Here is a 22431-nt window from a genome sequence, read left to right as displayed (position 1 = left end):
ACCACGGAGAAAAGCCGGGGACAGACAGGCGGACGTTTCGGGTGCTACACAACTTCAAACTTTAAAACATACGATTAAAGCAGACACTAAAACAATAATTACTACACATTTGAATAGATTCACATCATAGCCTTTCTTTGGCAAAACATGTTTGGCTATAGTTAATTACGGGGAAAGTTACACATATTTTTGTCTCTTTTTCGTTTCGGGTGTTACTTTGAGACCACAGTCTAGAATACTCTTCTAAAAACCGATTAATCCATGCTTTTGATGCTAGCACGCAAGCTACGTAAAATACGTAGATAGTGCCATGATGAGTAAATATGCATATTCATTATACGTGTGCGGTCTACTGTTATACATGTAACAGCTACGTATCTTACGTAGCCCATGCCAGTACGTAAGGACCAGTCACCTGACGCTAACACGCAAGCTACGTATAATACGTAGACAGTGCCATGATGAGTAAATATGCCGATTCATTATACGTGTGCGGTCTACTGTTATACATGTAGCAGCTACGTATCTTACGTAGCCCATGCCAGTACGTAAGGACCCAGTCACCTGATGCTAGCACGCAAGCTACGTAAAATACGTAGGCAGTGCCATGATGAGTAAATATGCATATTCATTATACGTGTGCGGTCTGCTGTTATACATGTAGCAGCTACGTATCTTACGTAGCCCATGCCAGTACGTAAGGACCAGTCACCTGACGCTAACACGCAAGCTACGTATAATACGTAGACAGTGCCATAATGAGTAAATATGCCGATTCATTATACGTGTGCGGTCTACTGTTATACAAGTAGCAGCTACGTATGTTACGTAGCCCATGCCAGTACGTAAGGACCCAGTCACCTGATGCTAGCACGCAAGCTATACCCCCAAATATATACCCCAGGGGAGAATCTCTGCATAGACGAATCTTTAATTTTGTCTAGAGGCCGGAGTGGCATTCGCCAATATATTAAAGGTAAACGCCACAAATATGGCATCAAAATGTATGTGTTAGCCACTCCTGGTGGCCTTGTCCTCCAATCTCATATGTACAGAGGGAAAAATGATATTGAAATTGGAGGGCAAGGCCATACAGACAAGGTAGTGGCTAAACTTCTCCAGCCATATTTAGAAAAGGGCCGCCATATTTTCATGGACAATTTTTATAAGTGTCGGGCTCGCAAAATTTTTAATGGCAAAAAAAAACTAATGTTACCGGAACGTTGCGATCTCGATGAAAAAATTGGGCAAAGGAGGCAGCATATATATTAGGTTCGATAAGAATGGGATTTGTGTTTGCAAGTGGAAAGACTATTTATGACTTAAATTCTATGTTTTTATCATCTAATGACTACAAAATCCTGCCTTTTTTGGTTGTGACGCCTGTGACTATATTTTTTGTCATTCGTGTACTTTAATAATGAAAATATACCAAATTTACTTCCTTTAAGGTAAAGGGCCCCTGTTTCGGCAGGTTAAGGCTCTTGAGAGTTTGTATATTTTTTTTTAATATTACTAAGCATATCAATACCTTGAAAGCTTTTGAGTAAGTTATATTAGTTCTTTGTTTCGAATTTTTTCGTGAACCTCTTATTTGGCTCCCATTTCGTGATACAAATTTAGGTCAGCTCCTAAGTTCGTGAATTCGTGTCCCCTGTTTCGGAATAAAGTTTTCTTAGAGTAATTGGTGATAATTTGCTGATAATCATTTTAAATATTTAACGGTCTTACCTACTTACGAGTAATTGTAAGGTCAAATTAAAAGTAATATTTAAAAATAATGTTAAATTGAGAGCTAGCTTAAAGTTTTTTGTACTCGTCGACTTTAATGGTTGAATTAAGACTGTAAACCATATGGGTACTTTAATACTTGATTAAAAGCCGAACTATATAAATTAAAAAAATTAAAAATATATAATAATAATAATAAAACTGAAACCGGTTCACGGGTATCTATTGATGTACCCGTGAATGGGTTCCAGCAGGCGTTCTACATGACTTCAAATTTCTCCAAACGGCCTCTACGTGTTGGATCCATATCCCCACGCACGCCTTTGTAAATGACCGGGCTCGAAAGACCCGAGAGTTTTAAAACGGAGATACAAATAATAATTATTTACAAAAATAATTTACTATCTTATACGTTAAATATAAACATAGACAAAAATAAATCAAATAAATTGAATTATAAATAAAATTGTGCTAGTAGTTAATATGAGAATATACGTGGAATATACCTTAAAATTTAAAAACAAGCACTCATAATGTATCTAGAAAATCCTTGATTCGTTAGTGGCACGAAATAGGAGACACACGAAAAAAAATGACCGCTATTTCGTGAGTCGATTTATTGCAATTTTAAGGTATTTCTATGCATATATTCAGTCTTTTTTATTATCAAATCAATTACTAAGGAACCCACAGAAACACTCCCAAAAACTTTTATTCGAATGGGTTTAGCTTTTCCTTCCTATAAGCTTAACAAGTGAGAGCACGCACCTTACGCCTAAAAAAAGTGCACGCATACAACACAGCTGTTCGCGGCCGTCTGACAGTTTCGACCGTCGTATTACTCTCAGTTTAATCACTAAAATATTGGTTATTATTTTATTGAAGAGATTAAATAATACAGATTTTTTTCATATGTATAATTTGAATAAAAAATATTTGAATTCCTTATTATTTGCGCCAGAAACAAAACTAACGAAATAACGTACTAACACGAACTTGGGGCCCTTTACCTTATTTATGAAATATTTTTATTGAATATTGTATCACGTCCAAGGTCATATTTTACTTTTACAGTATTTTGTGTGTTTTATTAAAAACGAAGACTTATACTCACATTCCCTAATACTGTACCTTTATTTTCGTAATTTTTTAATGACTTCATTGTAAATTTATAATTTTTTGTTGAAAATAACCGTAACCGATTCTAACCGATATTCGGTTATTTTTCGGGCATAACCGTAACCGAAACCGGTTATGAAGTTCGGCCGGTTATTGCATTCCCTACAGGGCAAGCTATGCTGGCGCCATCTGCTAAATACTTTGACCGGCCAACCCCATTTGTGGCGTTTTCCTTGGATATGACACCGTAGGATTGTGAACCCGTTAGTTTGTAATCTAACGTAGGTTAGGTTAGGTTAGATTGTAATCTCCCTACCGTCCGTTTATAATTTAACTAGCGATATTATAAACTGACGACTAACGAGTGTTTACAATTTTACGGTGACATATAATTATATTGCCTAATCCCACTGCGGCCTCTCGATAAAATCATGGATTCGTCAATCGATAAATTAATATTCTCCCAGGACTATACAATTCAGTCATTCTATGATTAAAATAACTAAACAATGAATCTAAATTGTCCTGTCCAAACCTTAACCATCTAAAGATAATTAAAAATCTGTTACGCGAAATATAAAATGTACGAACTATATCTTTCTATTTTCGCACCGTGAACCACGTTCGATGTGTTGCCTCCCTGTCACACTTACGTACGAATTTACAAGTGCGACAGACAGGCAATACGTCGAACGCGTTTTGCGGTTGGTCTTGGTGTAGGTACGTCAAGGTACGTATTTTTAAGCCCCTGCTACACGGCAGCCGACAAGCCTACTAACCGTCTGACCTTGGTCTGTCCTTGGTGTGTGGGTCCGTCTGAAGCCCCTGCTACACGGCAGCCGACAAGCCCCCAAACCGCGTGGCCTTGGTCTGTCCCGGACCGTGTAGACAGCTGTTACCAACAAAATTTCGTTTGACCTCCGGACGCCCTTGGCATGCGAGCGCGCGCCAGCGACCGCGGTCTGAGCGGTCGGTCCGGAACCGTGTAGCCGCCCGACGCCGACCGCACTAGGCCATTTCGCTTGAAGGACGCGCCGTGTGCGCTCGTGTGGTTAATAGCCATGCCATGGGTACTCAGTAGCATTTCTAATAATTCATCAAATACTTTCCTCTTCATTCTCAGAAAGTTATGTATGTCCCCGTAGCGTAGTCCAGCGAATTCATTAAGTTGAAATGACTCAACAAATGCCGTTTTTTGAGCCAGCGTTTCATTCATATACCCTTTTCTTTTTTTACAAACTTTTTATTAACTTGCAATATACCTAATGTAAGTATGTAAACATGTTTTTACGGGTCAAATCTTGCAAGTTAAATTAGACCCACTTTCTAGTTTCCGATGGAGCTGAAAATTTGCATACATATATAAGTCGGGTGACAATGCATTATTATGGTATCATAGAGCTGATCTGATGATGGAGACAGGAGGTGGCCATAGGAACCCTGTGATAGAACAACGCGACCTAATTGTGTTTGGGGTTTTTAGAATTGTCTCGACGAGTATTAGATGCCTCTAGAAAGAAAAGTACAGTCAGCGATAAAAGCTTGTACCAAATATGATTTTTTTGCCAAAAACTTATTTTTTTGTCATTGCACTAGTATGAGTAGGTAGGTTAATATGAAATTTGGCGCCCCGGCCAATAAGTTTTGCCGCCCCAGAAGTGAAGGAAGAAAAACAAAATGCAATCCGCCAGGGGTGGCATACGTCGCCCTTAGGGCCATACGCCACTGAGTAGGTACTAATGCCACGCCAACTTTCTGAAAGGTTCGGGGCCATTTTGTGCGCTTGCAATACGTGTTGTCCGTCCGCGAGTTCTGAACACACTGTGGTTTGCCACCGTCTAGCCAGACAACTCAAGCCCCTGCTACACGGCAGCCGACAAGCCTACTAACCGTCTGACCTTGGTCTGTCCTTGGTGTGTGGGTCCGTCTGAGTTGTCTGGCTAGACGGTGGCAAACCACAGTGTGTTCAGAACTCGCGGACGGACAACACGTATTGCAAGCGCACAAAATGGCCCCGAACCTTTCAGAAAGTTGGCGTGGCATTAGTACCTACTCAGTGGCGTATAGCCCTAAGGGCGACGTATGCCACCCCTGGCGGATTGCATTTTGTTTTTCTTCCTTCACTTCTGGGGCGGCAAAACTTATTGGCCGGGGCGCCAAATTTCATATTAACCTACCTACTCATACTAGTGCAATGACAAAAAAATAAGTTTTTGGCAAAAAAATCATATTTGGTACAAGCTTTTATCGCTGACTGTACTTTTCTTTCTAGAGGCATCTAATACTCGTCGAGACAATTCTAAAAACCCCAAACACAATTAGGTCGCGTTGTTCTATCACAGGGTTCCTATGGCCACCTCCTGTCTCCATCATCAGATCAGCTCTATGATACCATAATAATGCATTGTCACCCGACTTATATATGTATGCAAATTTTCAGCTCCATCGGAAACTAGAAAGTGGGTCTAATTTAACTTGCAAGATTTGACCCGTAAAAACATGTTTACATACTTACATTAGGTATATTGCAAGTTAATAAAAAGTTTGTAAAAAAAGAAAAGGGTATATGAATGAAACGCTGGCTCAAAAAACGGCATTTGTTGAGTCATTTCAACTTAATGAATTCGCTGGACTACGCTACGGGGACATACTCGTACATAACTTTCTGAGAATGAAGAGGAAAGTATTTGATGAATTATTAGAAATGCTACTGAGTACCCATGGCATGGCTATTAACCACACGAGCGCACACGGCGCGTCCTTCAAGCGAAATGGCCTAGTGCGGTCGGCGTCGGGCGGCTACACGGTTCCGGACCGACCGCTCAGACCGCGGTCGCTGGCGCGCGCTCGCATGCCAAGGGCGTCCGGAGGTCAAACGAAATTTTGTTGGTAACAGCTGTCTACACGGTCCGGGACAGACCAAGGCCACGCGGTTTGGGGGCTTGTCGGCTGCCGTGTAGCAGGGGCTTCAGACGGACCCACACACCAAGGACAGACCAAGGTCAGACGGTTAGTAGGCTTGTCGGCTGCCGTGTAGCAGGGGCTTGAGTTGTCTGGCTAGACGGTGGCAAACCACAGTGTGTTCAGAACTCGCGGACGGACAACACGTATTGCAAGCGCACAAAATGGCCCCGAACCTTTCAGAAAGTTGGCGTGGCATTAGTACCTACTCAGTGGCGTATGGCCCTAAGGGCGACGTATGCCACCCCTGGCGGATTGCATTTTGTTTTTCTTCCTTCACTTCTGGGGCGGCAAAACTTATTGGCCGGGGCGCCAAATTTCATATTAACCTACCTACTCATACTAGTGCAATGACAAAAAAATAAGTTTTTGGCAAAAAAATCATATTTGGTACAAGCTTTTATCGCTGACTGTACTTTTCTTTCTAGAGGCATCTAATACTCGTCGAGACAATTCTAAAAACCCCAAACACAATTAGGTCGCGTTGTTCTATCACAGGGTTCCTATGGCCACCTCCTGTCTCCATCATCAGATCAGCTCTATGATACCATAATAATGCATTGTCACCCGACTTATATATGTATGCAAATTTTCAGCTCCATCGGAAACTAGAAAGTGGGTCTAATTTAACTTGCAAGATTTGACCCGTAAAAACATGTTTACATACTAACATTAGGTATATTGCAAGTTAATAAAAAGTTTGTAAAAAAAGAAAAGGGTATATGAATGAAACGCTGGCTCAAAAAACGGCATTTGTTGAGTCATTTCAACTTAATGAATTCGCTGGACTACGCTACGGGGACATACATAACTTTCTGAGAATGAAGAGGAAAGTATTTGATGAATTATTAGAAATGCTACTGAGTACCCATGGCATGGCTATTAACCACACGAGCGCACACGGCGCGTCCTTCAAGCGAAATGGCCTAGTGCGGTCGGCGTCGGGCGGCTACACGGTTCCGGACCGACCGCTCAGACCGCGGTCGCTGGCGCGCGCTCGCATGCCAAGGGCGTCCGGAGGTCAAACGAAATTTTGTTGGTAACAGCTGTCTACACGGTCCGGGACAGACCAAGGCCACGCGGTTTGGGGGCTTGTCGGCTGCCGTGTAGCAGGGGCTTTACCCCCAGGTCGAGTCAAAGGGCCTACCGACAAACACTAAAATTTCGTTGTCTGCCTCTCTATCACTCTTAAAGAGGCAGATAACTACATTTTTTAATTACCTATATAAAGTTTTAGCATTTTTTTAGCACATTTCAAAATTATCTAGCATATTTCTGGCATAATCTAGAATCTAGACATAAGTCTGGTATTTTTTCAAATTCCGAGTTGGCAACACTGGAAGAAAAGGTCAAACCACTGATACCAGTCGCGAGAGAAAACAAACGAGCGTCGGCACGTTTTTGCTATGGCGGTGTATTAAAAATTGTTTAATTGTGAAAAGACTATCTGTGACGGTTCTGTGTCTGTGTATTAAGTGCCAGGAACCTCGGAACATTAAATTGAAGCATCAACAAGAGCGGGGGCTCTGCCCCTGACCACCTTTGGAGCCGGCTTCCATCCCATTACGAGGCGGTTAGGAACAGGTAACTACTGTCTTATTTGTTTGTGTACCTAGTTGATGATATGTAATTGCCTGAACATATATAGGTATGGGTTGGTGATAGGTAATTAAATTAAAATAATAGTTGTTAGCAGAATAATTATTTAATTTTGTTCTATACTAAAATCATTCATTTTCATTAAAGATGTTCGTCAAATCTATTATCCATTTAAAAGTTTAAATGGTAGGCTTGTCTGGGGAATAATGTGTCGCGGCCATTTTGACGTGAAATGTGGTTTGCAAATTTGCAAATGATTAAAAACCGGCCAAATGCGAGTCGGACTCGCACACGGAGAGTTCCGCACCATCAACAAAAAAAAGAGCAAAAAAATCCCTTAAATATTTATTTTATTTTATTTTTAGTATTTGTTGTTATAGCGGCGACTGAGATACATCATTTGTGAAAATTTCAACTGTCTAGCTATCGCGGTTCATGAGATATAGCCTGGTGACAGACGGACGGACAGCGAAGTCTTAGTAACAGAGTCCCGTTTTTTACCCTTTGGGTACGGAATCCTAAATAAAAAAACCGGGCAAGTGCGAGTCGGACTCGCGCACGAAGGGTTCCGTACCATAATGCAAAAAAAAAACGAAAAAAAAGCAAAAAAAAAACGGTCACCCATCCAAGAACTGACCACTCCCGACGTTGCTTAACTTTGGTCAAAAATCACGTTTGTTGTATGGGAGCCCCATTTAAATCTTTATTTTATTCTGTTTTTAGTATTTGTTGTTATAGCGGCAACAGAAATACATCATCTGTGAAAATTTCAACTGTCTAGCTATCACGGTTCGTGAGATACAGCCTGGTGACAGACGGACGGACGGACGGACGGACGAAGTCTTAGTAATAGGGTCCCGTTTTACCCTTTGGGTACGGAACCCTAAAAACTGACTGATTAAAGGCTTCGTCACACAGGCGCGTTTTCCGGGCGGGGCGTGAGCGTTTTATATGTAAAAGCGGATGGATAGGAATCATTCTAGATTATATCTTCATAATTTTTCATACTTAAAAACACTGAATTAATAAAATTATACTAATGCAGCAGGTGCCCAAAATATAATAAGCAGACAGGTGGTTATCTACCTTGTTTGGTTGATACCTTGCTATTAACAATTAGCATAAACATTGTTAGAAATGATTAAATTGTAAAAAGTCTCAACTGAGCTGGCATCTTTCTTGTCACCATACACTTACTATAAGTATATATTAGAAAGGGAATATACTATTAGAAAGGGAGTACTGCCATATCCTTAGCACCATCCCATAGGTGCCATTTTAGAAATGAAATTTAGCTTAGAGTCTATTCGGAAAGAGAAGAATAGTGAAACATATAAAAAATAACTACAAATGTATTTTACATGACTGAAACCATTTTTTTATTTTTTGTTACAATTTAAATTCTTTAAGTAATATTTTACAGGCGTTTAGAAATTTACAACATGAACTGGTCCATGGATGAGGGCCTAGACAACATGATCATCAGTGGAGCCCTGTACAGAGTGCCTATTGCTGTGGTGTGGGACCGGAAGCAGTTTGGCAGGATTGCAACCACTGCCAAACCTGTCATAACAATTTACAACTGTGTAGGGAATGTTATATCAAAGATTTTGGTAAGTAATTTCTTTAATACTTATCTTAATTCCCTTTTAAAAATCTTGTTAACAGTAAGTTAAAAATGTTGTTAACCACACATTTTCAAGTGTCCTGTTAACCTCTGTATTCTTATATCCCTGATTCTTAATCCCTAAATAATATTAGAAATGCTAAAGAGGTACCTACTCTCAGTCTGTCTGTCTTCACGCTTAAACATCTGAATCAATTAGCATATTACACAAATGAAAAATGACTTTACCAGGATTTGACCCAGGCTTTGTAGTTTGAAACATACCATCATCTGTGATATTTGCAGTGGAACAGCGGAGTCCTGGTCCACATGGGCTGGTCGGACGGGGAGCAGCTGCTGTGTGTGCAGGAGAGCGGAGATGTGCTCGTTTATGACATGTTTGGCGCCTACCAGAAGACATTCAATATGGGGCAAGAAAAAGGTACCTATCATATTCTTCTTATACATAAGGATATATTTATGTGTGGGTGTGGGGTAAGTGTGGCTGGCCTTTACAACCTTAATTTGAATTAGATATTTCTATGAACAAAAAAAATTACTTAGCTAAACACACTGAATTTACCTAAATGGACTACTGTGTTTATGTAGAAATAACTATATAAAATAAAATGACTCGATTTTATTACTCTTTACTTAACTAAGAATGTACTAGAATGAATGGTACTTATATAATGCACAGTTATACTCGTATTATATGTGCCGATGCATTTTTCCTCCCCTACTCTACTACTATATTCCCTAATATATTGTTTATACTGTTTGTGAACAGGTCAGCAAAGCACAGCTGTTCTCAAATAGGACTGGCTCTAACACCAACCGCTGAGCAACATCTCCAAGCCCAAAGTCAGGCCCGTACCAGATCTGCCACGTAAGTTGTTCAATTTGTTATATTTATTAAAATAAAAAGTGTAATATAACATTTATTTTTATGTTCAACTTGTTTTTAGGGTACTTACCCCAAAACAAAAGGAAACAACTAAACCCTTATAGGATAACTATATTGTCGGTCCGTCCGTCTGTCTGTCAACGTACAATTATCCTTATTACAATAATCCGTACTATGAATATTTTAAACATACTAGAAAGTTAAATGGTGGGGACTAGAGACAGGTTTATTCCTATACACAACTTGTTCTGTGCGTGGCTTCTCTTGTTTCTATGTATACCTGGCAGTACTGAAAGAGAATGAGCTAAGTATTTATTATTTATGACTGTGACTGTTTTTAGATTCAATTTGTTTACCCCAAAATCAAGCAGTTACTATCCGGTATCACAGAATAAGTAATAGTATTATCATACAGAACGGCCACGCACCGCCCCGCCCCGACTCTCATTACCTTGCCCCGCGACATGAATTTTTATCATTTTATTTGTTATGAAATGGAATTTTGATGTTTAATTATAGTAAGTCGGTTTGCTGCTGACGACACATATTGCTGATTTTTGACAGGAAGTACCACCCGGAAAATTTTGATGTTCTGGCAAATAGTAGACCAGTCGGTCATAACCTACGATCCGAAAAAAATCTAGGGGTGTCACTACTTAACAATCGCAAAAAAAATATTGAACTTTTAATTTTGTCCTAGTTTTCTATTTTTTATGACAATAAAAAAACATTTAAAGTGAAAAACTGTCACAATGTCACAAATAGGATGTTGATACTTAGCATAAATATTCTTCACTAGAAGAGGTAGCCATAAAAAAAAACAACAGGTTGCACTCCGGGAGTGCCGAAAGAAGTGAAAACTCAATGACTAGTCCAAAATGTCTGCAGCACTATGTATAATTGATCCATCCTCCTTTCTATTGAAAAACTTTAGTTACGAAATTGCTGGTCGCAGGTTGTTGGTGAGCTTGTTTAAAATTTGAAATTCAAATTTATAGCGTTAATTGTTTAAAATTCGAATAGAAATTTAAAGTTACCTTGCAGACCTCGCATCTTAATATATTTGGTCATGATATTTTGAGTTTTATTCACCAGTACTAGAGTTCACTTTTATTAGCGATATCATCAAGATGTCGCTTCATTGAATTATGTCATTGAGTTTTTCTTTATTGATTTAAATGCCATCTAAATGAGTGGCCATCTAAACCTTACGGTCACATGATCGCCTTACGGTCACGTGATCGCCTTACGCTGTCTTGAGTTTATCATTTTTTCCCCACCTCAAAAAGTGCCCAGCGCCGCTACAGAAGTTTTCACTTCAAAAAAACAATCTGTTTAACGCAAGGGCCGATTTACTATGGAAAGCCGACTATGGCCTTTATACGATTTTATGATCTTTTGTTACTTTTTAAAATAACCATTGCCAATTGTTTCAGATGACGACACAGAGACTGTAAGGAACGTTTGTCTTATGCTTCTGGCATATGTCATAAACGTATCGCCGGCTCGAAAACGGAAAGGCGGGCTCTGAAGTTTTCTCGCGCGGAAATATGCGACGGATTTTTCAAGCAAGTGTCATCAGAAACACATGTCATTAGCTACATAATCGAGAAGAGAGAACAATACATGAAATAGAAGTGGACTATGCAGCCGTTTGTTATTTTACTATTTTTTGTTACTATTCGTACACTCAGTATTTTTTTGTATTTGTCTATTATTCTTTTGGAACATATGTACACCCTTAAAACATGTCTTAAATCAGAAATAATAGTAACACAATTTACAATTACAGAAGTAACAAGTGAATGTCATTATTGTTTTAGTCACTAGAGTCCCAGATCAGTCAACAGAGTGATCACTACCTGTGAGCGTCTATCAAATGGTGTTCTTATGTTGTATAATCCCAATTGGATAAAAACCCACAGATCATTACATTCTTCGGGATAGCAAGCTCCGGTTGATTGGTATATTTTAAAGACACAGTCTATGGCAGTTACAAGTTTTTCGAAACGGTAAACAGTTTCGTTGACGACAACGTATGCAGCGTTTACATTCGAGACTAAAAAAATACCCAGTAGTTACCACTATCATAGTTTGGTGGTAAAAGGTGGGGAAAAAAATCCCAGTAGTTACCACTGGTAACAACGTGGTGGTAACTAGTGGGAATAACCCTTGATCTTAAGCATAGTATTAATATAGTACTTTTGTTTGTAGGTATTAAAATAATGGTCAACAATAATCTGTCATAAAATGTTGTAAAATAATACAGTTTCAAACTGATTAGTTTATGTTAGTTTGTTTGTAATATTTCTATTGACATAAACATTGGAAACACTCAAATGCATATTTTTTTCTAATAGCTCACTTCAATTAGCAGTCCTTTACCTAAAAAAATTGTATCGTACTTGAATAGGTTTGCTTAAATAGGTACTTAATATTTGTAAAGCTCCAAGTAATTATAAGTTAATGCGGTTTTTTACTTTATTAAATTGAAGAATCATGCAAAACTACGTTTACGTAATCTGCCATGTAATTCTCTAAGCAATGTCGTTCGTGAAATCCATACTTGCATTGATATTAAACCTAAAATTTGTTGTCAATGATGTTGATAGGAGAATGTCATGGCTGGACAGGTGCGATAATGGCTCATGATCAGTAAATAAAATGTCATCCTACGTATGTTGATAAGTCGGCCAGGTACCGTACCGTATAATATTTATTGTACTATTATCGTGTATCCTAATAGGTCTACATAGTAGCTTTGTATAATTATAATGGTATAGGGAGTATTACTGCAATGTTCTGCCGCCAGAGTGCAGCACTAGCACAAACTGTAAACCATATAAGAGTAGCTTATAATATACTATGCCGTAAACAGTTTTTAGACCAGTTTTCACAGATTATTTGTTACGAACAAATATGACATTGATGCATCGAGGAGGTTAGTTTACTGTTTGTTCTAGTGGCGCCCCCCACGCAGTTTTGCGTAATATTGCCTATTATACTTAATACTTACACTAGATAATATTTATGCTGGTCAGTTGTCGTACTGATTTGGGTTCTAGCCTCCCGAGTCCCGCTTGTAATTTTTGCAGTTTTGAATTTGGAACCTTGTAGGTACCTATTTTATTTTAATCTAAAATTCGATTTGGATTAAAGCCTTTATAAAGGCCTCAGGGACTCAGGAGGCTAGAGTCTGATGAGCGAAAAAAAATGAGTTTTGACATGACGATAGTATCAACCTTCAAGTTAGTTCCTTTACCTACCACGACTCATGTTTTTTCGCACAAACTCTTAATAATTGTGTTTTACGTATGTACATACACTGTGACAGGTACTGTACTTGCTCAGGCAAAGAATATAACGGTGCGGCCTATGTATGTATGTATCGACAGGTACTGTAATTGCTCAGGCAAAGTATATAATGGTGCGGCCTACGTATACTTAAACGTATGCCTGACAGGTAACTTACTAGCTCAGATCCAGTGTATAATAGAACATCCTACGTACGTAGCGTAGATATGCCGGTGAGGTACCGTACTGATTCTTGTCCAGTATATAATGGAATATCCCACGTATGTAGTACAGTTGTCATCAGATATATCTGAGCGGCCAGCGAGCTCACAAATATCTGAACATGCCTTTATTGTCAAGGTGTTACAGTGCGTGTTCAGACATTTTTGACCACCTCGTCCGCCCCGATATATCTGATGGCGACTGTACTACGTACGTGGGATATTCCATTATATACTGGACCAGAATCAGTACGGTACCTCACCGGCATATCAACGTACGTAGGATGTTCTATTACACACTGGATCTGAGCCAGTAAGTTACCTGTCCGGCATACGTACATACGTAGGCCGCACCATTATATACTTTACCTGATCAAGTACGGTACCTGTCCGGCATACGTACATATGTAGGCCGCACCATTATATACTTTACCTGAACAAGTACGGTACCTGTCCGGCATACGTACATACGTAGACCGCACCATTATATACTTTACCTGATCAAGTACGGTACCTGTCCGGCATACGTACATATGTAGGCCGCACCATTATATACTTTACCTGAACAAGTACGGTACCTGTCCGGCATACGTACATACGTAGACCGCACCATTATACACTTTACCTGATCAAGTACGATACCTGTCCGGCATACGTACATATGTAGGCCGCACAATTATATACTTTACCTGAACAAGTACGGTACCTGTCCGGCACACGTACATACGTAGGCCGCACCGTTATATACTTTACCTGAGCAAGTACAGTACCTGTCCGGCATACGTACATATGTAGGCCGCACAATTATATACTTTACCTGAACAAGTACGGTACCTGTCCGGCACACGTACATACGTAGGCCGCACCGTTATATACTTTACCTGAGCAAGTACAGTACCTGTCCGGCATACGTAAATACGTAGGCTGCACCATTATATACTTTACCTGAGCAAGTACGTTACCTGTCCGGCATACGTACATACATAGGCCGCACCATTATATACTTTACCTGATCAAGTACGGTACCTGACTGGCATACGTAAATACGTAGGCTGCACCATTATATACGTTACCTGAACAAGTACGTTACCTGTCCGGCATACGTACATACATAGGCCGCACCGTTATATACTTTACCTGCGCAAGTATAGTACCTGTCCGGCATACGTACATACGTGGGCCGCACCATTCTGTACTTTACCTGAGCAATTACAGTACCTGTCCGGCATACGTACATACGTAGGCCGCACCATTATATACTTCACCTGAGCAAGTACATTACCTGTCCGGCATACGTACATACGTAGGCCGCACCATTATGTACTTTACCTGAGCAACTACAGTACCTGTCCGGCATACGTATATACGTAGGCCGCACCATTATATACTTTACCTGATCAAGTACGGTACCTGTCCGCCATACGTAAATACGTAGGCTGCATCATTATATACTTTACCTGAACAAGTACGTTACCTGTCCGGCATACGTACATACGTAGGCCGCACCATTATGTACTTTACCTGGTCAAGTACGGTACCTGCCCGCCATACGTAAATACGTAGGCCGCACCATTATATACTTTACCTGATCAAGTACGGTACCTGTCCGGCATACGTAAATACGTAGGCTGCACCATTATATACTTTACCTGAACAAGTACGTTACCTGTCCGGCATACGCACATACGTAGGCCGCACCATTATGTACTTTACCTGAGCAACTACAGTACCTGTCCGGCATACGTATATACGTAGGCCGCACCATTATATACTTTACCTGTTCAAGTACGGTACCTGTCCGGCATACGTAAATACGTAGGCTGCACCATTATATACTTTACCTGAACAAGTACGTTACCTGTTCGGCATACGTACATACATAGGCCGCACCGTTATATACTATACCTGAGCAAGTACAGTACCTGTCCGGCGTACGTACATACGTAGGCTGCACCATTATATACTTTACCTGAGCAAGTACATTACCTGTCCGGCATACGTACATACGTAGGCCGCACCATTATGTACTTTACCTGAGCAAGTACAGTACCTGTCCGGCATACGTATATACGTAGGCCGCACCATTATGTACTTTACCTGAGCAACTACAGTACCTGTCCGGCATACGTACATACGTAGACCACACCATTATAAACTTTACCTGATCAAGTACGTTACCTGTCCGGCATACGTACATACGTAGGCCGCACCATTATATACTTTACCTAAGCAACTACAGTACCTGTCCGGCGTACGTACATACGTAGACCACACCATTATAAACTTTACCTGATTAAGTATAGGTTACCTGTCGCCATACGTAGATACGTAGGCCGCACCATTATATACTTTACCTAAGCAACTACAGTACCTGTCCGGCATACGTAAATACGTAGGCAATACAATTATTTACTGGACCTGACCCTAACCAAACCTACACATACGTAATATACACCGTGCTTTCATGGATAATTTTGGGCGTATCGACAGCTACTTATTGTAAGTAGCAAACACCCTACCTACTTATTGTACGTAGGAAAACGTGCCAGTGGTAAATTACGTAGCCGTACCAATTACTTTTATCAGTAGCGCGGCTACTTACGCTTAACTACGTACGCAACATTGTGCCGGCTATAAACGTCATGCTGTATCATTTTTCCATGTATTTTCCGTATGCGGGCTACTTAAAATAGTATTTAGGTGTAGGTCAGTAATTTTTATTCTTAGAATAAAGTAATAAAAATAAAAGAAATGCCATTACACATAGAAAATATATTAACAGTGCACATTAAACTACACAAATCTCAGTCTTTACACCCGTCACCTCTCGCATTCAAAGTCATAATCGCTGTCGTCGTCCGGCGGCGGGTCCAAGTCCAAGTCCGACAAGTCCACGTACAGTTGTTTCTGCTCGTCCAGTTGGCGGACGATCTGGGCGAAGCTGGGCCGGTCGGTGGGGGAGGTGGCCCAACATTGCACCATGAGCTGGTAGAGGCGCGGGGAGGCGCGCGCTGGCTTCGGGAGGCGGCTGCCCGCTGCGAGGAAGGGCGGGACTTGGTGGTTGCTTAGCTCTGCGTATGGGAAGCCGCCTGGAATGTTTAAATCCTACGATTATTCACTTTTAATACGATGTTGCCACCATTGACTACACTGCAGGGAGTACGGAGGTGGCAAAATTTTGAAGAGAAAATTTGATTTTAGTGGTCTAAGTGTTCATTTTTTGGGAGTCTTGAAGGCAAAGAGACTTCAAAGAGCCACATGCGGCTTTTGGCAACACAGTTTGCCGACCACTGCATGGGATACAGTAACCGCTTAACGCTGTCTAAAAAAATAAGATGCATAACAAGCCAAGCCAGGGTCTCTATAATATATCTGTTATGGGTAATGTTAGAAGGTTGATTAAAATTAAGTTTACCCGGGTATAGAATTTTATCGATCGGGATATGAACCGTGATAACTGATTACCTTTTGTATTGTTTTCAGAACTGTTACCCGGGTATAACTAGTATTGCCCAAGCCTTTTGGGTAAAGTCCAAAAATTTAAACAACATTAAGGTACTTAATCTGTATTTGGGGTTTACCCGTACACACCTACGTCTACCCAATACTGGTTGGGTAATGGTGTAAAAATTGATTTAATTTTCGGGCTTTACTCAAAAGGCTTGGGTAATACTGTAAACTAGAATATTAAGTAAGGTTTTTGGGTAAAGTCCGAATAATATGTGTTCGGAGTTTACCCGTACACAACTATGTCTACTCAACGCTGGCTGGGTAATGTTAAGTGTTGGTAACCTAGCTAGCGTAGCGATCTACCAAAGTAGCACCAAACCGTGAAAGTCCAAAGTTGGTCAGTTTCAGTTTAAAAACCAATTAGGCACTACATTGTTACCTACCTGATGTAGAAATTGTACAACACAATTCCTCAAATTTAATTAGTACCTATGTATGTACTTACCTAGAGTAGCAATTTCCCATAGTAACACAGCGAACGCCCAAACGTCGCTCGCGCTGCAGTATTGAGCGTGTAAAATGGCTTCTGGTGCCAGCCATCTCAGCGGCACTGGTCGCGCCCTGGTGTGGACGTACACGCCAGAACGTGACAGTCCAAAGTCGGCCACTTTGAGGGTCCCTGCGCCGTCAACCAGAATGTTCCGGGCTGCGAGGTCCCTGGAAATTTAAATTGAAGCCGGTTATACACATTTCCCTTTGCTTGAGACTTAAATAATATTAAAAGTTGTTAAAAGTATTGAAGAAACTGTCTTACAGCGTTAAGTTTGTGTATTGTTCTCAGTAAAGTTGACGGCAAACCTGTCGACCTACATCAAACTGAAATCCTAACTCTGTTTATGAATACAGCATTAATTTGTCAATAACCTATTTTATTTAATTCGGCCTAGATCTAATGATTTACTTCTCATCTAAAATGAACTTTATTGTTTGAGCAACAGTGTTTATAATACAATATTCACTTCATATTTAATATCGAATGAACGCCTAGCAACGGTCGCATAGCAATGTATCGTTACGGATACGGGGTCTGATAATTTTTGGCAGGCTCCGTACAATATCAAGAGGGAAACGTAGAAGATATTTGTAATCAACATTTCCAATCAAAGGACCGATCCGTAACAAATATTTTTTTTTCCTATTTAGATTCGATGAACCAGAATTTCCTTTTCTGGGATTATCTAGGCTTCCAGGGGTCCTTTTTATGCGCATCATAATATTTATAAAATGTAAATGTCTTTGGTGGCTTGGTGGCACAGGCCTAAACATATTATTGAATTCAATTTAATAATTATTTAGTTACCAAACCTGATAACCTTTTATTCACTAATAAAACATAAACTATGCCTTGCTTGCGCCTAATCGAGAAAAAATAAATCTACGAATTATATACAAACAAAAAAGGATAGGTACCTATCCCATTAAAATGTATGCCCAGAAAAGCGTTCAAAACAAAATAAAATGCTTGAAACACCAAATCAAGAATCGGAATCAGATGTGACGAGTCCTTTGTAGTTGTCATGGCAACGGACTTAAGCATTCTAGGTGAATGTACGGTATTATTCTGAATGTTGGAGCGATAGAAAATGTAATACGGTAGAAAGTCTGGCTGAACGGGCCTCTAAGTCTAAAGCCTCCTCCACACTCGTGCGCGAATCGCGGCGCAAAGCCGCGAACGCGAGTGTGGAGTCCTGAACGCAGACCTGCGAAATCGACTCCACACTCGCGTTCGCGGCTTCGCCCGCGATTCACGCGCATAGTCTGGAGGGGGCTTAAGACTAGTCGCGCAATATCCCGTAATTGAAAATCGACAGGAAACTCGAAATTAAATACAATATAGGAAACATACCTTTGACAAAACTTGGTACCTAATAGGGTATTTGCCTATTAATCAAATCAATTTCTTTTTACGAAACATTACACAGTGACGTCACGGTCAAGTTACCTACTCTTTATACTATACGATTTATAAAATAGAAATTGTGTCTAAAAATAATTGGTGTTTACTTTTCTCTATTAATAAGTTGCTTTATTTCATGCATGGCGTGAAATAATTTATTATACAGTACATATGGTGCTACTTTACCGCCGTAGGGCGGGATTAAGGTCAATACGTGCCTATGTCAAAAATATAAAGGGCCATGGCCCACGCAGTGCAAGTGTTATTTTAAACGTCAAACTTCTATGAAATTATGAAGTATACGTAACACTTGCACAGCGTGGGTTATCAAAATCGCTGCAGACTTCTAGGTCTAACTCTATTAATTCTTACAATAAAATTAAACAAACAGCCCCAAGAATATCAGAATAGGGCCGCGATATCAGCCGTTCGGAGGCCTTATTTATATCTCGAGCCCCGGGCCTGTTGTTGGGCGTTCTAAGAAAACCCGGCCACTTTCCTGGTACTCGACCTTGTATTATTCGGAGACAGAATATGTAAGCTTAGCCAGATTACAATCGTTGATAGAAACGCCAATCGAAACTTAAATAATGCATGGAAATAGTCATGTGACTTTTCGTAGCATTCAAGTAGTATCCGTCATTACAAAACATTTTTCACCACACCAGCTCGGAAAGGCTTACTTTGCACTTCAAAAACTGATAGCAAAGTTGCATTTTAATCACATGTGAGGCAAAGTAATCAAATGCAAATTTTGAGTTGTTTTCTTATGTTTGCTGGTAGAATTGACTTTTAAATGATGATTTTGGATGATAAATGTTTAATAACATTAATTTGGATTTGATATGGTTTGATTTTGTTTAATATTTTACATTTAATATTGGCATCGGGTTGGTGTGGTGAAAAATTTTGTGTTTCACTCGGGGGCAAATTTTATTTAACCCTCGTGCTTTGAATCCCTCGCAACCCTCAATATTCCATTTTTCGAACCACTTGCTACGCTCGTGGTTCAAGTTTGGAATCTTTCGCTTGCTCGGGTATCAATATTAGCACGAGCGGTTAAACAACAACTTTGCCTCCTTGTAAAACAAATAACTATTTTTCTTTTTGTTTGGCGTTTGCCGATGTTCGATTGTCATCTTGGATAGATAAATTATATATGTCAACCCTATAGTTATTTTGACGTTGTCAAGCTGCGAGTATAGTTGAATTATCGAGAAGATGGAATTGCATTTGTAGTGGTTGTATGCTGATAGTACAAGAAAATAGAAAATTCAAATATAGAATGCCTGTAAACAAACAATACTACTACATATGCAATTCCACGCTCTCGATGATTCAACTATACCGCGTAGTAAGTACAGTCACCTGCAATAATATGTTACTCTTCGAAGGCCGCAAAAATATGTGACACGCTGTTATGGCTCTACAAAGAAGATCGTGTCAGATATTTTTGCGGCCTTCGTTGTGTGACATATTATTGCAGGCGGCTTAGCACGGTCGCGTTTTTATCCCTTGTCACCATGCCTGTCACGTTCTAACAAGTATGTAAGTGCGAAAGGGACGCGCATAGTGATAGTCGATAAAAATGGAACCGTGCTGAGCCCGCAGGTGACTGTACATTACCTACATTAGTGTTGCGGGCGGCGCAATACAAGTTGGGGTTGGGTGGGTTGGGGCAAATATGACGTAGATCTTGTAGTGCCGATGGTCGGCTCTTTATCATTTGTCACCATGCCTGTCACGTTCTAACAAATACGTTAGTGCGAAAGTGACGCATAGTATGACAGGTGATAAAAATGCTACCATGAAAACGCTTCTGTTTGTCAAAAATATCTAAAGGCACAGAATAACTAATAGTACTACCGCTATAGGTGACATTCGGATGACGACTTGCAACTTCGGTTCGGCCACATAGCGTTCGGTTGTATAGTTGAATTTTTTTAAGCTGACCGTTTGTGAACTATGAGCTATATGAACATAAACAACAACATAACAAGATGAACTATCTAAAGCTGTTATAACCTGTGCGTGATCCCGCGCTCCTCTAGATGCTGCATGCCCAGCGCGACCTGCAGTGCGTAGTCGCGCATAGTGGCGCTGTCTAGATGCAGGGCTGGTTCGGCCACGTAGCGCAGATGTGCTGCGATATATTGATACTGTCTAATACTAAGCTAATACGCTGTCTAGATCGTATAGTGCCTGTTATTACCTGTGCGTGATCCCGCGCTCCTCTAGATGCTGCATGCCCAGCGCGACTTGCAGCGCGTAGTCGCGCATAGTCGCGCTGTCTAGATGCAGGGCTGGTTCGGCCACGTAGTGCCTTTGGCGTGGTTCCCCGCAGAAGCTGGTCTTCTCTAGGGGCGGGTCGGAGTCGCTTAAGTTGGTGTATTCCGCTGAAATCAGGGGTAAGATAAGTTACATAGTTAAAAGGTATTGTCTGGACAACCTCATTATTTTTGGATATGTGGAGAGCGAGCGCGGTAGAAGACCGATAGAAAATTATATACTTTCTGGGTGACCAAATACTCATTTATTTGTATGGGAATTTCAGATGCATGTCGGCACGAGAAACCTGATACAGGAATGACCAGATTTTTCAGTGTTTCGGCTAGTATCAATAAATAGAGGGTATGCGTTGTTAATTTATAAAATAATACAATAAGGGCCACCTTAATTGTGAAAAGTTTACCAAAGAGCCCTATAGAATGCCAGTAAGTGATTTTAAGTGAATTTCAAAAATTTAATCCAAACCACAACACAATCTAATACACAATTTAATCTAACACATAAGTAGGTACAACTTACTACCAATTAAATTCACAAGACAAGCTTTCGTCTAATTTGAAAGTTTCCTGAATGCAATTACTATTCTGATAGTGGGTTTATAAGGAATTCACGGAACTTCTCGAATATTAAACATAAACACATATTACGCACATATTACATAAACACATAAAACGTAATTTAATAGATACCTACCACATAGATAAGTTGTTAATGTTGTTAGCTTTAATGCTGTAATTATAGGACCTACTACTATCTATTATTGAATATAGAGTTTCAGCCATATCAATTTAGAATTACTTCCATCTCAAATTAGATACAGACATGACAGCACAACGTAATTGTAAATAGGACGTTGAAATGATATATATTCTTTAAATGTTGTTAAGCTCCATTAATCAGGGATTCTTTGGGGTTGAAGTCAAAGGCGGATATAAAACTACGAAGTGAATTAAATTGGACTTCACAGAAAACCATCACAAGCATAAAATAATTTAAGTATACAGAATTGCTATAGGTAAGTAATGGAATGAGAGTAATGAGACCCCAACCAGCCAAGTTTAATAAAACTTTAGTTCGTAAAATAATTACTCAAACGTGTTTTCAATTTCCGCTGAAATTGTTACAAGCCAAAACGAATCTATGTTGAGTTATAGTGACCCCATCATTGAGAAGTTTACGTAAAGTTTTGATGTTCCTGTAAAACAACCAATAAGCTTTGAGGGTTCGAGTTGTTGTTGCTATTACAATTTAGTAGGCGCTTTTGATCGAGCATTCGTTTGAAAGAGTCCGTCGAACG

The 22431-nt window shown here is 40.0% G+C and overlaps 1 protein-coding gene across 1 annotated transcript in view; it reads right to left on the bottom strand.

Moving 5' to 3' along the window:
* LOC134796396 (tyrosine-protein kinase receptor Tie-1-like) overlaps positions 1-22431 on the bottom strand; it is a 34435-nt gene that overhangs the window by 11085 nt on the left and 919 nt on the right. The window contains exons 2-4 of the mRNA XM_063768593.1: positions 21058-21241; positions 17394-17605; positions 16238-16527 (exon numbers count right to left, since the gene is read on the bottom strand). Coding sequence (XP_063624663.1) covers positions 16259-16527; positions 17394-17605; positions 21058-21241 — 665 coding nt within the window. The 3' untranslated portion in view covers positions 16238-16258. The remainder of the gene's footprint in view (positions 1-16237; positions 16528-17393; positions 17606-21057; positions 21242-22431) is intronic.

Source organism: Cydia splendana, chromosome 13 (genome assembly GCF_910591565.1).
Source record: "Cydia splendana chromosome 13, ilCydSple1.2, whole genome shotgun sequence".
NCBI lineage: Eukaryota > Metazoa > Arthropoda > Insecta > Lepidoptera > Tortricidae > Cydia > Cydia splendana.
Note: the sequence above shows the minus strand (reverse complement) of the source record. Positions and strands in the feature narration are given on the sequence as shown.